The sequence below is a fragment of the Pyrus communis genome, chromosome 5, assembly GCF_041283825.1.
Source record: "Pyrus communis isolate YQ-2024b chromosome 5, ASM4128382v1, whole genome shotgun sequence".
In the NCBI taxonomy this organism is placed as follows: Eukaryota; Viridiplantae; Streptophyta; class Magnoliopsida; order Rosales; family Rosaceae; genus Pyrus; species Pyrus communis.
Genome location: NC_142569.1, coordinates 18,960,061 through 18,974,914, shown reverse-complemented (window position 1 = coordinate 18,974,914; position 14,854 = coordinate 18,960,061). Strand labels below are relative to the sequence as shown.

The following is a 14,854-nucleotide window of genomic DNA, read 5'->3' as shown; positions in this document are numbered from 1 at the left end:
TTCCACTGAAACCATATACGTCGCTCAAAAATAATAAAATCATTTAAATTTTTTTCTGCTGCTACAGTGTCTTAAGAATCAAATGTTGAAAACCGATGTACACTCCATCATCCATATTATGATGCGTTCGACGCATATCAACAAGAAGAATGAAGTATTGTAGCCCAAAAGTAGAGTTGTTACGTCCCTGAGTTGTAGCTCAAGCGGGGCGTGATGGGTTGGTGGTGTGAGATCAGAAATCATACATTCAAATTTCATGCAATTAACCAAAAACAAAATTGTGATTAAAGGTGTGATTCCTCCACATCCAACCACACAAATACAAATAAATGACAGATTAAGGTAAGCAGATATTAAAAGGACCGTTGGAGTTGGGGGCCAAAAGACACGCCCTGTAGACTGTAACGGCTACTTCCCATTTCGAAACAATAAACTCCTCCTCTTCGCAATCCCAAAACCAAAATCTTCACATCCATTTCCAATCGCCAAACAAAAACGCCAAAAAATATTTTACTCAATCTTCTCCCCAATCTCATTATTTTCTGCTCAAATTCTCGTCGGTTTCGACTCCGATTCTTGATCCCTGTTCGTCCCAGAGATCATTCGCCATGGACCTCGGCTGCTTGGACTTGGGTTGCATCTCTGTGTCTGACAAGCACCGCGCTAACGACGCCGTTCTTGACTCAGACAACAAAGAAAACGCCGCCGCCGAGCAGTTCTCCGCCAGCCCCAGGATGGGCAAGGTATAATTCTTCCGACTTCTCCGTTCGGATTCAAGACTCCATTACTGTCATAGGTTTGCTCCATTTTCTTGGATCCGATTGTTTCTGTCCACCGAATTCGCCATTTGTGTTTGGAACTGAATTTTTTTTTGGATTTGAAACCCTAGAATCTTTAGCATGTAAGACTTGTGTTCGGCTTTGATTTGGGACTTTAATTGCTGGTTATCTAGAACCCTAAACGTTAAACCCTTGTGGGTTTTTTCTTCATTGTTGGGATTGAAGCCAATTGAATTTAAAAGCCCTAGAAATTGCTGTTTGTTTGAATTTTAGTGAATTCAAAATTTGAACCCAACTAGTATTATTTTTTATTAATGTCTGAGATTCTGAGTGTGTGCGCGCTATCTACCTTAGTTGTTTTTTCCTCAGTGAAAACAAATAAATTATCCATTTCTGGTTATATTTACTTGGGGTTTTTTTGCCAAATAGTTACTTAGTTTGGCTATTTACTCCTTGTTTGGTGTCTCGGATTGGTATGGCCTAGGATCACTCACTAAATTCACTAAATCTTTAATGAAGAAACGGGTGCCCACTTGCATACTTTGTTGAGGTGAAGGTAGAAGATGGATTGGCCGTGAAGAAAATTCTCCATCATAATCCTACCTTTTTGGTGGGGATTGGGTGGGACAAGATTTCTTCATGGCTAATCCATCTTCTACCTTCGCTCGGAGAAGATGTGCAAGTTGGCATTCTTTTTTCATTCAACATTCATTAAATCGAATGTCCTATCGAAGCCATTCCTAGACACCAGCAAGGCATTCTGTTTTAGCCTTTTTTTTTATTTTTTTTATTCAAATATCTTTACGTTCATTTGCTTAATTTCACTTCGCTTTCACTTGATAAGATATCTTTATCATTACAATCATACCATGGATGTTGTAAAGAAAGAGGTAAATTTTTGTTTGGCAGAAGAGATGAAGTTATTTTTTCATGCAGGAAAATCCTTGTAGGCTCTACCCTAATCTACATTTTATGATGCTGAACATGCTTTTTTGTTTATTTGACTTGAAATTTGAATATGTTGGCCTTGCTGGTTGGTGTTTGTGTTCTATGTTTGGATGTTCTTATGTGTTTATTTAGAGACCAAATAGTGATTTTTTATGAAGTCCTGTTGTTTCCGTTTTGTTTCGTTTTACATCCTCCTTTTCTTCATTATTTGAATACTGCAGAATAGAAATTTGAAAGAGGCTAGCCTATCAATGCTGAATTCTGTTAACAAATCCACTGCACAAATTAAGAAGCCTTCTCATCGTAGAACCTCTCCTCTGAACTGGTTTCCGCGGAAAAAAATGGACTCCTATCTTAAGAGGAAGATCAAAATGCTGCAGGTTTCACTTCTCTTTCTCTCTTTAACAGACATCCACATTTTATCTGGATTAATTTCCATGTTAATCAAAATACCGAATCATTGGCTTCTCACAGGAAGTAGATGGGATGAATTTAACTCTTGATGAGACTCTAGGTGATTCTAATCCACATTACTCAAAAGTCCTAAGGGAGAAAATGGCAGCAAAAGAAGCTGCACAAAAAGCAATGGAGGTACGAAAAGCAGCATTGGTGGAAGCATCTTGGTGTCGAATACTTAAAGCAGCAAGGTGATTGTTGGGTGCATTGTAGACATGAATATTTGAACTTTAAGAGGTAGTTTTGTACTACAACTTTTTGTATTTTCATTTCAGGATCCAAAGCAAAGAAGCTGAAGCCCAGCTGTTGAAAGCAGATAAAGCTGCAGCTGAAGCTTTTGAAGAGGCAACCGCCGTGGGAGTTATCATGTATGACAAGCCAAATTGCCCTCGGAAGCCCTGTAAAATAGAAACATCCACTGTTAATGGCGGAGGTTCGACTACTCACACAGTTACAGCATCTTTTGAGTCTGCATTTGAGGTGGATAAAGAAGTAGCTGCAGCTGTAAAGATTGCATTAGTACAGCTTGGAAACTGCCCATCTTTTGATAAAGATGAATTTAAAGAACTGCTTCGAAAGATTAGCGAGAACCCTGATACTGATATGGTTGAACTTGAAACTAATCATGAATCATCTGAGTTTACTTCAGAATGTGAATCAGAATCTGGATCGGAACTTGAAGCATTATCCCAGAAAGATAATATCATTTCCAAAGATTTGAATCAGAACGAGATGCCAGATTTAGAGGCAAGACAGAGGAAAAACAGAAGGCAGTCTTTTGGTAAGCTTAATATGGCAAAGATAGCAGACATGATGCTCGAGAGACTTCAATGTTTGCAAGAAGATGAACTCTCTTCTCTTGCCACTATAGTTGCTACTTGTGGTTTAAATGCTGCCTTAGCGGAAAGCAAGCTGCACGATCCCAGCTCTGCTGCTGAGACCCTTCCACAAAGAATAATAGCAGCGAACCCTGAGTACTTCAGAGATGGGCAGATCCGAAAGAAGCAACCTGTATCAGAACTCCCAAGTCTAGACAAGTTTTTGGTTAAGCACGTGACTAAGCTTGAAAGAGAAGTGCAAGAAGCCAAGAATAGAAGTAAGTCGAAGGAAGGAACTGTAGAGAATTCTAACAGAACTGCAGACAAAAAGGCCAATTCAGAAACCATTCCAGGCTTGGGAAGCATCCTTCTGAAGCATGGTTCAAAGTTTGAGAAGGAGATTGAAGAGGCGAAGAAAAATTCAAGAGGAGATTTTGAAATGCTTCAAAAGAATTCACAGAGCAACAAAATATCATCTGAAGCCATCCCTGACTTGGCAATTACACTAATTAAACATTCTTCGAAGCTTGAAAAGGAAGTTGAGGCGGCCAAGAAGAACTTTGTGAAAACATCTGCAATGAGTCACAAAAAAGAGAATGACTCAGAACTCCCCAGCCTCGATAAGTTCTTAGTGAAACGTGTCTCAAGACTTGAGAAGGAAGTCCAGGAAGCAAAGAACAGAAGGCAAGCTGACACACATGAAGGAGTTAGGTTCCCTTATTTGAAGAAGAAAGTTGAATTATCTACTTCGGTTGCACAGCCAAAAGAAAAGGCTACTTCTTGTTCAGGGGAAGGATCAGTGGGGAAAGAAAATATCGACTTAAATAATGATGTCGAAGAGAATTCTACGATGGAGCAAAATGAAAGTGAAGCTTCACTGCAGATTGGAGAAGTGAAGCCTAGTGCAGGTGAAACAAAATCACTTCACAAGGCCAAAACTAAAGAGACTGAAGGTAGTCTAGACAAGATCCTTCTCAAACCAATGCACAGGTTGGAAAGGGAGAAAATGCAAGCTTTGGAAATGGAAGACAGTTATAAATTCGAAAAGAAAAAGGGAGGAAACAGCGATTCCCAATGTGAGAGCTTGGACAAAGTTTTGGTAAAACATGTTTCCAGACTGGAGAAAGAGAAGATAAAGTTCCGTGCAGAGGAAGAAGCAACTGAAGTGAAGAGAAGTAATGCAAAGCTGCAGTCACGTGCAGACGAAGCATGTGGTTTGGACCAAATTCTCATTAAACACAAATCAAGGCTCGAAAGAGAAAAGGACTATGCTGCTCAGCAACCAGAAGACCAAGTTAGATACTCCATCAGTCGTAAAGAAGCAATGGAGAGAGAACTGCAAGAACAATGGGGAGGTTTAAGCTTAGGAAACTCCCTGAGACCAAGAGAGAAGGCGGCTGCTGCTCAGCAACCAGAAGACCAAATTAAATTCTCTGTGGCTCGTAAAGAAGCAAGGGACCGAGAACTGCAAGAACAATGGGGTGGTTTAAGCTTAGGAAACTCCATGAGGCCACATGTTTCAAAACTAGAACGTGATAAGGTAAATTCTCCATTTCTTGTACTTACTGTGTTGTTTGCAATGCAACACTTTGTTCCTGCAAAAAGAGAGTTTAAATTATGATTGTTTCGTGGGTATTTCCATTTCTGTGTAGGCCGCTTGGATCAAAGCTGAACAGGAGGAGAAGAGGCAAGACACGGTTTTCTCAGATTAAAGCCGGCGATTAGAAAAGGAGGGAAGATCTGAAGGAGATACTAGTAAATGCAATGTGAAATTTGTGAACCACGGTTCTCTTTATTTTCTGTTCAGTAATTTTCTTATGGCTTTCGCTATTTTGTATTGTAACAGGAGAATGAAATTTGTCTATATAAATGGTAAATCATTTGGTTAGTTCTTTGATTTTGGTAGATTGGAGTTGGATCCCCAAATTAAACCAACAGAATCAAGTTTCATCCAAACACTGATCATCCAATCTACGGTTGGATTTCATCTAAACACCGATCAACATTGGTTCCGATTGAGTTTCAGAAAGTAAGAGATCTCAAAACTACTGACATTGCCATAACTGATTGTCGATGACGCATCAACCATGATCTAGTTTTGAAGGAGCAAGGAAAGCACCATTGGCAACAAAATGGACTGTAGAATCAACATTTTTAATCTTTACTGATCATGATTTGTACACGATACAGTTGAATTGCAAAAGATGTTAAAGAAACACAGAGAGAGTCATTACGGATGCTACCAAATGATCGACCAACAAACGGAATTCTGTTAGATTACTATCATTGTATTGCTCAAGTCACTAGACCCTCTCAAGCTCAGTGTTGTGCTTGTCCAAATGGTCTTTGAGCTCCTTCTTCCACCCTTGGATCAACCTTTCATGCTTCTTAATAATCTCAGTCTTTATCCTCAACTCCTCTTCCATTGCATCAATCTCCTGCAAAAATGAAAATGCACGTACATTAAAGAAACAATGATCGGTAGTCTAACGACAAGCTAAACAACACGGTCTGTAGATGACCTTTCTTAGTTGCTCAGCCTTCGTTGGCTGATCCTCACGTTGCAGACCGATGAAGTACAGTTGAAGCTTTTTGGCAGCTTCCATAAAGTCTCTGGCATGCCTCTCCACATCAACTGGAGTGGCAAAATAAACACCATTAGAAGAAATGCAAAACAGAACGGTAATAACCTTGGTGCACCATCATTTAGTGTGCAAGTCAGGATTAGAAAAGACGCTTCAACTTCATTCACTAATTTAGAGAGAGTGACAGTCATAAGGTTCGATAAAATAGATGAATAACAAACTCTCCTTGTACATTTGACTACTTGCACCTCAAACATCAGGTCATGTCAACCTGGTTACAAAAGTAAAATTAAAGATCCATGGATTTTGTAGCCAATGAAAAATATGACTTTTTTCAGGTGGGTACACATTTACCGAAAATCATAACGAATAATTCTGAAACAACACAATATCAGATTAAAGGAACGGAAAGTTTCATCAAGAGAAGGATCTCAAGTACAGACAGTATTCTTGAACCTAATTTTTCCATCAGAAGATATGCACAGCAGACAGAATTGAAGCTCTTGTGGTACTCATGAATGAATTTTACCACCCGGTACAATTATATAATGTCCTCTTCAACTTCGTTCTTCCTCCACTGCCATTTCCAACTAAAAAGAAAACGCTGACACTTGGTTATCTGAGATTTGATCTCAACCATGGTTCTTAATTCGTAAACAAAATAAGAGTCTTCAAGCAAACAATTGTTCTCCATGCATCACAAATTTGAATAAACTACCTATCTTTCTCTTCCAATCACCCAACTCCTCTGTTGCAATATAACTTATGCCAAAGCTGATGCAAATAACTCCAAACCCGAGTGTGTTTAACCAGTTTAATGTTAATATTAATATATACAATATTCTCCCCTAGGGCCAACAAAACGCATACAATGTTATCTGATTCGGACCTAAGACACCCCAACCAAGCTGATCAATGTAAAAGTGAGCTAAAACATTCAATCGAAACGAATATGAATGCACCCAAAAAGATACATTTGATCAACACAGCTTGAAAAAAACTCTCAGAAGACACGTAGAGCTAGGGATTGGTACTAACTCTGATGAGAGGGGAGGGGAGAGCGGTCAATCGCTTGAAGCTCCTTAGCAGGCAAGCATGGAAGCAAAGCAGCCTCCAGCGCCATTACACACGAAACCATGTCTTCCCTCGGAGCCGTTGGAGATTGCATCTGTGCATCACTTTGCTGCTGCTGATCTACCGCTTGTCTCTCAGCCATGTCTAAAAACAAAAAACAGAAAAAATACCCAGTACCTGCAAAATACCCACAAACCAAAACATAAAGAATGAAGGAAATTGAAGCTTGAATTATATATGCAAATGCACTAATAAAAAAATAAAAAAAAACCCAGAAAAAAAAAAAAATCAAATGCAAGACAATTTGAGCATCTGGGTCGAACCAAACCAGCATGAAATTTCAATCTGTAGCTAAAAGTGTGTGGCTTTTCCGAATCAATTAATCGTACAACTACGCTATAGTGAACTGAATCACCATAAAATAAATTCAAAAACTTCAGGAAAAAAAAAAACACCAAAAGCGTATTCTCAATTAAAATTTCAGACAAATGGTTCGAAATTTGGTGTTACCTGTATATTTGGGGTGAGACTGAAAGCTTCAACCAGAACTTGATACGACGAAACAGTCTCTCGTTTATGTGCTTTCCCTCCCTCCTCGGCTCCTCCTCCATTTTTCTCTGTAGATGAAAATTTTCATCTTCTACCCTTTTTTGGGCCAAAACCCTAATTACAGATTCAGCAGGACCAGCCCAAAGAGGGATAAAAAAAAAAAGTGAAAAGGCCCATCAACACTACAACCATGAAAGTGTTTCGTTAAAACTTCCTAAACTAAAAGCACAAAGTACGAGAGCCGAACATTAAAAACTTCTAGTTTAAAAGAAATACCACTAGATTATAGTGTTAGTAACTAGTCAAGTTTCACTTATGTTTATTTTTTTTCATTTGAATTTCACTTTAGTTACACAATGTGGCCCAATTTGGTGATTTTGTCAAATTTTTCGGTACGCTTCAATTATTTACTACACCTAACGTGATCATTTGACCCTCTAATTTGGTACTAAAGCTGAGGAGTGACATAATTGGATGGCCAAAAAAGGAAAACATGGTAGTAGAGAGAAGAGATCACATTGATGATTCCTGGTTTCGTGTATGTTGTTTTAAGTGAGTTATTTTAGATAGTATTTGGTTGTCCATTGGCTTTATGCTGCATTTTTTTTACGTGTGTCGATTCTTTAGGGTTAGATTATGAAATTTGATTTAAAAATAACGGTTGGATCTCTCCTAGTAATTTATGTTTTGATACGCAATCAATTTTGTATTTATGTCAGTTCTCCAATCCAATTTTACCATGACAACTTCATTAAACCCTTTCTCTCGTAAAGATGACTATATACAGAGTTGAACGAAAGAAGGTGGTGCACTACACCAACGAGCATAGTCGAAAACCCTGCTCCCCTTGGCATTTCTTTAGCTCCTACTTTCTCGAAAGTCGAAATCAAAGTGATGGTGAGATCGTGGAGTTGTCCGGTTCTTATTTTGACAAGCATAGCCGGGAACACTGTTCCCGAAAACAAAACACTGTAAGGCGGATTTTTCGCGTGTTTCCCTCATCTGAAAAAGTGATCCTAAAAATTGAAGAGCTTGCAGATCGGGACTGGTTGTAGATTGTGTTTCATATCATGTGTATTTTACTATTTCGTTACTCTGTTCATGAAGTTGAATTTTGAATGATGAATGGTTATCCTGGCCGAGAGCATGCATCTCATAGTCATTGATCATATTGTATTTTGTCAATGCCCCGTTTTCTAGCTCGCCCATGAACGCGTTATGCTTTCGCAATCGTTCACCTATGAGGGACCCGTTTGACCCAGAAAAATAGATGGTTGTGTCCATTTGTTATGGGTTCACATGCGGTTGAAGCTAGCTCTTGTGGTCCTTGTTGTGAGAGGTTTTCAATATGTCTGTAACAGGGGATGGTACATTTATATTGTGAGACATCATCCTGACTGAATGCACTAATCGGGTTTAGGGCAGTCTTTGAAACCACCCACCTTACCTCATGGTCAGGCAAACTTATCCGAACTTTGCTCAAAACAAGGGGCAGTACCAAACCAACAAATAAAGAGGAAATGTCCAACTCTACTCAAGCCTTTGAGTGAAGAGGTGTTTCTGGAAGGACACTAGTCCTTAAAATCATATGCTATTTAAAGACATATTCAAAGTTTGTGACCCTTAAATTATAAAATGAAAATGTTTTATAACTCGATTATCTTTTTCTTTCTTTCCCAATTCTCACAGTGGAATTCATTTTTCTAGCCGGTCAAGAGCATATAAAACACATTGTGTCCATCTTAGACCCTTTCGTCCAAGAAAATGTGCTCATTCTCCTTTAGTTTAATCCCACGATGGAGAAGAAAGTACGACAGTTAAATTAAAACCTATCATGAGGATCAAACAGTGGGTGATTACAATTTTCTTAAACCATAAGATCTAAGAGAACGAAACTGGTATCAACATGTAGTGTATACACTTGTGACGAGAAAGTTAACATGACGTAAGAAGGAAAATGATTTTTGCACACATTTTTAGCCTCTTTTCACACCTCTGTTTAATTCTGACCATTGCTTCCGTTTGATATATTCAATCCAATGACTTAAGTAAAAAAACGTGTGTGAAAGTCACATTTCTATTTTTGTAAAGAGATTCTTGGTGAGAGAGGTGGAAAAATATCGTAAAATTTGGGTTATGTAGCATTAAAAAATATAGTTACTCAAAAAGGAAAAGGAATATACTTGAAGTATCCATTGAAACTAGTTATTTCTAATTATCTACAAATTACAGTTTCTGCATATGTTTTTACATTTGCGTGTGTTTAATTTTTTTCTTCATATATATTGAATTGTGCAAAATTGTACTAACTTATTTGAAAGTGATTTTACAATTGCTGAAAGCTCTTCGGTTGAAAATGTTTTTAGAATCAATCATTAGTAAAAATACAAATAAATCTAGGGAAAACACTTCAGTGATTTTGGAACAAAAAAAAAAAAGCTTCATCTAAAAGCGCTTTCAATTATTGTAAAAACACTTCAAAATGATGCAATGGAGTAATTAGATGTGCGGTCAATGATTCAATAGACAAATATTCAACTATACACACCATTGAATACTAGAAAGTCTTCAAACTGTGATTTCAATAGAAAACTGATTTTTACACAACCGTTTTAACTTCTCACTTTTTACAGAGAATTTTTATTTATCAAATAAAAACAACCAACAAAATTAAATAGAACCTATGTTCGCACACCCTTGTCAATAAGGGTTCTTCCAAGAGAAGATGCGAAGAAGTAAAGCATCTAATCTTTAGAGTCCTTGAACATGGACATGTACAACAATGAGGACCCAGTGCATATAATCGGGTCAGGAACTCGGGCATGCCGAACATGGCAGGACAACATACCAGTTCAACTCTCCACCCACCCCCACCTTCTCACTGTACCCAGGTCTTCAGCTGCTGTTTTGGTGTTTTCCCAATCTCCCAGAGTTATGAAAGCAACTTATATAAAACAAGTTTACTATTACGCGACATTCGGTCTAATAATATATTTTTATGTAAAGAAAAACGTATACATGATGATACATTATTCAATAAAAACGTCAAATATCGATAACCTCTGTATCATGTAACTAATCTTCTAAAGTGACACCAACTCAGCTAGGACCTGGTCTCACTCAAGTTCCTAGATTCCCGTCATGTGGACCCCACTTAACGCGGCAGGCAAGGCAATCAAAGTTTCCAAACTTTCAAGGGCATCTGATCTTCCCCGTTCCACAAGTCAGAGACTTTCGCGGTACACAAGTCAGCCATGAGCATTGCATGAGTTTCCCACTTGCGTCCAATTGCCCATCACATTTTTGGGAGTTTTTCTACTATGAATCCGCTCATAGCATAACATAAATTGCAATTTATGATCGTTGCATTATTAGTCATTTGGTTCTGAACTAAAAATTCAATAACTAAGAATTTTGATTATGTTATTATGAGCTGGTTCGTTCTCAAATTTTTACACATTTGAAAAATCTCATGAGTTATGAGACCCAAATTAATTTCAATATCCGTTAGTTATTTTAAAATCTCTTCAAAAATTACACACAGCATGACTTGAATAACATTTCGTTGCATAAAAGTCTAACTTATAATCCCTATGTTCCTAGTCTAAAATTGTATAAGACTTTAAACAGTATTATAATACTAGTCATAGCGCACACCACAAATGATATTTGACTTTGACTACTTTTGGAACCAAACCCACTACCTCTTCTTTCTCTTTGTTTTTGTTTCGTTTGCTTGCCTCTCAAAGCTCTTCCCACTTCCTCTGCTTTTTCATTTCTCTCCAATGGCTCCTCTCTCCGTACTACCTTTCTCTCTCACCTTCCTCTTCTTTCTCTCTCCTGCGCTCTCCACAAACTCCGAAGGTACTTCCTCCTCCTACCCATCTCATAATATCTCTCCTGCGTTTCAAATTTCCTACCTTTTCCTCCACTGGGTTAATCTCTGTTTGGTTGCTGAGGAACTCTAAGGGGACAGAATCCGGGAAGATTCCCCAAAACCCATGTCAATTTTCACCTTCCAATTTCTGTTCGTGGTATTTTTCTGATTTAATTTTCTTTCAGGAAATGCTTTGCATGCTCTGAGAAGCAGATTCAACGATGTCAACAACGTTCTGCAGAGCTGGGATCCAACGCTGGTCAATCCCTGCACCTGGTTCCACGTTACCTGTGACTCCAACAGCCATGTCATCCGATTGTAAGATTATTAGTTTCTTAATCTTTTTTTCTGGGTTTGTTTAAATTTTGATTTCATGATTTGGGTTTTTTTTTAATTGGCTCGATTAACTTTCTTGTTTTGGATTTCAGGGATTTGGGCAACTCTAACATTTCTGGGAGTTTGGGGCCAGAGCTTGGGCAGCTGAAGCACCTGCAGTACTTGTATGCTTCCTTTTCTCATACCAAGTTTTTTCTTATGCTGTGTTTGGTTGCTCAGAAAATCTAGGAAAGAAAAAGTTTCCATGTTTGTACTGTTTTGAACTTTTAGAATTGTAGAAATTTCACTTATTAAACCTGATTAAGCGATTATGGAAAAAAGATTGATCAAATTTTGACTTGATGAACATATTGGAGAAGTCAGAATTGATTGAGTGAATTTTTTTGAATTTCAGGGAACTTTATAGAAATGACATAAGTGGTAAAATCCCAGAGGAGTTGGGGAGCTTGAAAAGCCTTGTTAGCATGGATTTGTATGACAACAGGTTTGAAGGAGAAATCCCGAAATCTTTCGCCAATTTGAAGTCACTCAGATTTCTGTAAGTACTTTTAGATTGAGTTTCCATAACTTTTCAACATTGACTGTCTTTCACAGATTGTAACTAATTTGTATTGAATATGATTAAATTGATATGCAGGCGGCTTAACAACAACAAACTAACGGGATCTATCCCGAGGAAACTCGTTGGCCTCTCTGACCTCAAAGTTTTGTAAGTCCTAATTTTCGGAGAACTGGAAACGAAAAATCTGAAGTCTGAGTATAATGTTGTTTCTAAGATGATCTGTTTGGTATTTACTGTCTTACTAGCAGTTTTCTTATGAGATTTTATTGTGGCAGTGATGTTTCTAACAACGATCTGTGCGGAACAATTCCAGTTGATGGTCCATTTGGGGCTTTCCCAATGGAAAGGTATCACTTCTGTCACACTCCTAGCTTTGATCCTATCAATCATGTGCAGTAGGCACCGGGTTAAAGTGACCTAACATTGCTTGTTGCTTCCATTTTGCTAACTTACAGAAACCAATCATTGCCTGAAGAAACATAGTATTTATAAATGAGTTTTGAGTTTCATAGTTGGTTGAATGATAGGTTTAGCCATCTGGGGGAGGCTATTGTTTCAGCTTTCATCGAACGTGGCCATTGAAAATGTGAAGCATTACGCATTGTAGATGCTCTCTGAGAAAACCAAATATACATTAAAACCATGGCCATCGCATTCAGGTCCAAGATGACATGGTCTTAATGAGTTTGGATAATTTTAATGCCACACGAAAATTATCGCAGTTATATATTTATATTGCTAATCGATAGTTAGTCTTAGAATGAGTCTGGAGTGTGGTAAGCATGATGATTTGAATGAATACTCATAAACTAAAATCTCAAACTCCACTCAAGACTATTTTACAAAACTAGTTATATCAGTTCTTTTCAGAAACTAAATTACTCATTGACGAAACTTGCTAGTTCTAACGTGTTTGCATCCTGATGTTCTGTTTCAGTTTTGAAAACAACAGACTTAACGGCCCAGAGCTGAAAGGGCTGGTATCCTACGACTTTGGGTGCTGAAGAAGACGGTGGAATTCGCAGATCATCCGTTAAAAGAGACAGTTAACATTGTATGATAAAGAAGCAGCATCGTATCTCTAATTATGTTATGTATCTGAAAACAGTACACCCTTAATGTATGGATATGAAAGAAAACACAATTGCAAGCAAAAATAAAATGATTGTGAGATTGGAACCATCACTATTATCCCTTGTATTCATTTGTACGAAGCCATAGTATCTCTCTTTGCAGAGTTTCTGTAAAGCAAAGCAGCTGCTGAGACTATATAATACAAAAACCAATACCTGTATTATTTAAAAGCGTTTTGGCAAGAGGGTTGTAGCTCAGTTGGTTAAGAATATTTTTTCTTACATTGTAAGTCCGAAGTTCAAATGTTTCTTCCTCAATATCGCCTGTATTAGGGTAACAAATAAAGACACATTATTCTCAGTCAACCCAATAGCCAACAGTGCTAGAGTCCAAGTCATCAATTGCTTAGTCTTTAAGTTTTCTATTGTAACTAATTCATAGATTAAGCTTAATTAGTTACATTAGTTGTTAACTAAATATTATTAGCTGCTGTGTATAAATACTCCAAATGTAACCAGTTTCATTTAATGAAAATACATTTCTTATATGGTATCATCCCTTTTTCGCTTCACCGCTTTTCCTTCGATCCTCTTCTTCGTCGCTCCCTGCGATCTCTGATTTCTTCGATCTTTGATCCTCTCTCTTCATTTTCTTGCGGATCTTGATCGTTACCTTCTTCTTTTCTCCTATCTGATTTGATTACGATGCCTTCGTCGAGTTCATCTCCAATGAATCCTGATGTTCTTGCCCCAAATTCGTCCCCGATGAACCCTAATTTCCCTACGGTTCCGCCTTCTTACTCCATTTCTTCGATTTCTATTCAGAATATCAGTTGTATGGTTCCTACCAAGCTTAAACGGGACAATTATCTTGTTTGGAAGGCGTTGTTTGCTCCAATTTTTCGTCGCTACAAGCTTACCGGGATTGTTGATGGCTCTGAGATTTGTCCTTCCTCCTTCTTGCTTGATGATTCTGGCAAGATCACTGGTACTCCAAATCCAGACTTTGATATGTGGTATGAAAATGATCAAAATATCCTTATCTGGCTTAATTCTACTATTTCAGAAGATCTCATTCCATTCACCGTTGGTGTTACTTCTTCTCGCGAACTATGGTTGAATCTTGAGCAACGATTTGGCGGCGTTTCTGCTGCTCACATTCACCAGCTTCGCTCCCGCCTGCATACTGTTCAGAAAGGGGATCTTATGATTTCTGAATACATTCAGCTAATCAAATCCATCTCTGATGCACTCATGGCTGCCGGTGCTCCGATCTCTGTAAGTGATTTGATTGCAGTCACTCTTAATGGCCTTTCTGATGACTATGAGTCATTTGTTGACTCCATTATGCTTCGCATCTCTTCTACCTCCTTGGATGAACTACATGGCCTACTGATTAACAAAGAATTGTTCATACAGCGTAAGAAGAAACCTGTTGCTTCATCTGTTTCTGAACCATTTTAAGCATATGCGGCTCAGTCTCCACAGTCTCAATCGCCTCTTCTTCCCACACCACAGGGCTATACTATACTGAGGCAATTCAATCGTGGTAAAGGATCTTATCGAGGCAATAATTCTCGTGGCACCAATACCTATCGAGGCTACACCTATCGGGGCAACAACTATCGAGGCAACAACTATCGTAGCAATTCTGGCAATTATACTCGTCCCTCTAGTCATCCCCATAGTCATCGTGATCCATGCCAAATCTGTCATTCTCCTGATCATGATGCTCTGGACTGCTTTGAACGCATGAATCATGCTTTTGCCGGTAAAATTCCTCCTGCAAAATTGGCA

General features: G+C 38.2%; 3 protein-coding genes across 4 annotated transcripts; 2 read left to right on the top strand and 1 right to left on the bottom strand.

The window, feature by feature from the left end:
• The first annotated feature begins 196 nt into the window (after window positions 1-196).
• Window positions 197-4,889, top strand: LOC137726950 (myosin-2 heavy chain-like protein). Of its 2 annotated transcripts, none has more exons than XM_068465899.2 (5): window positions 197-743; window positions 1,949-2,107; window positions 2,202-2,374; window positions 2,459-4,541; window positions 4,654-4,889. In XM_068465899.2, exons 1-5 carry the CDS (start codon window positions 609-611, stop codon window positions 4,711-4,713), a joined length of 2,610 nt encoding a protein of 869 aa, XP_068322000.2. In that variant the 5' UTR covers window positions 197-608; the 3' UTR covers window positions 4,714-4,889. The 2 variants fall into 2 exon arrangements, with proteins under 2 accessions (XP_068322000.2, XP_088550811.1); XM_088694685.1 differs by having other exon boundaries at window positions 388-796.
• A 247-nt stretch (window positions 4,890-5,136) lies between these two features.
• On the bottom strand, window positions 5,137-7,309 carry LOC137726786 (mediator of RNA polymerase II transcription subunit 28). Its single transcript, XM_068465746.2, has 4 exons — window positions 7,171-7,309; window positions 6,625-6,837; window positions 5,524-5,636; window positions 5,137-5,439 (listed from the first exon to the last, which is right to left on the bottom strand). The coding sequence occupies exons 2-4, from the start codon at window positions 6,800-6,802 to the stop codon at window positions 5,305-5,307; spliced, it is 426 nt and encodes a 141-aa protein (XP_068321847.2). The 5' UTR covers window positions 6,803-6,837; window positions 7,171-7,309; the 3' UTR covers window positions 5,137-5,304.
• A 3,176-nt stretch (window positions 7,310-10,485) lies between these two features.
• Window positions 10,486-13,166, top strand: LOC137725215 (leucine-rich repeat protein 2). Its single transcript, XM_068463829.2, has 7 exons — window positions 10,486-11,073; window positions 11,272-11,404; window positions 11,515-11,586; window positions 11,817-11,960; window positions 12,060-12,131; window positions 12,260-12,331; window positions 12,922-13,166. Exons 1-7 carry the CDS (start codon window positions 10,872-10,874, stop codon window positions 12,986-12,988), a joined length of 762 nt encoding a protein of 253 aa, XP_068319930.2. The 5' UTR covers window positions 10,486-10,871; the 3' UTR covers window positions 12,989-13,166.
• Window positions 13,167-14,854: the final 1,688 nt, after the last annotated feature.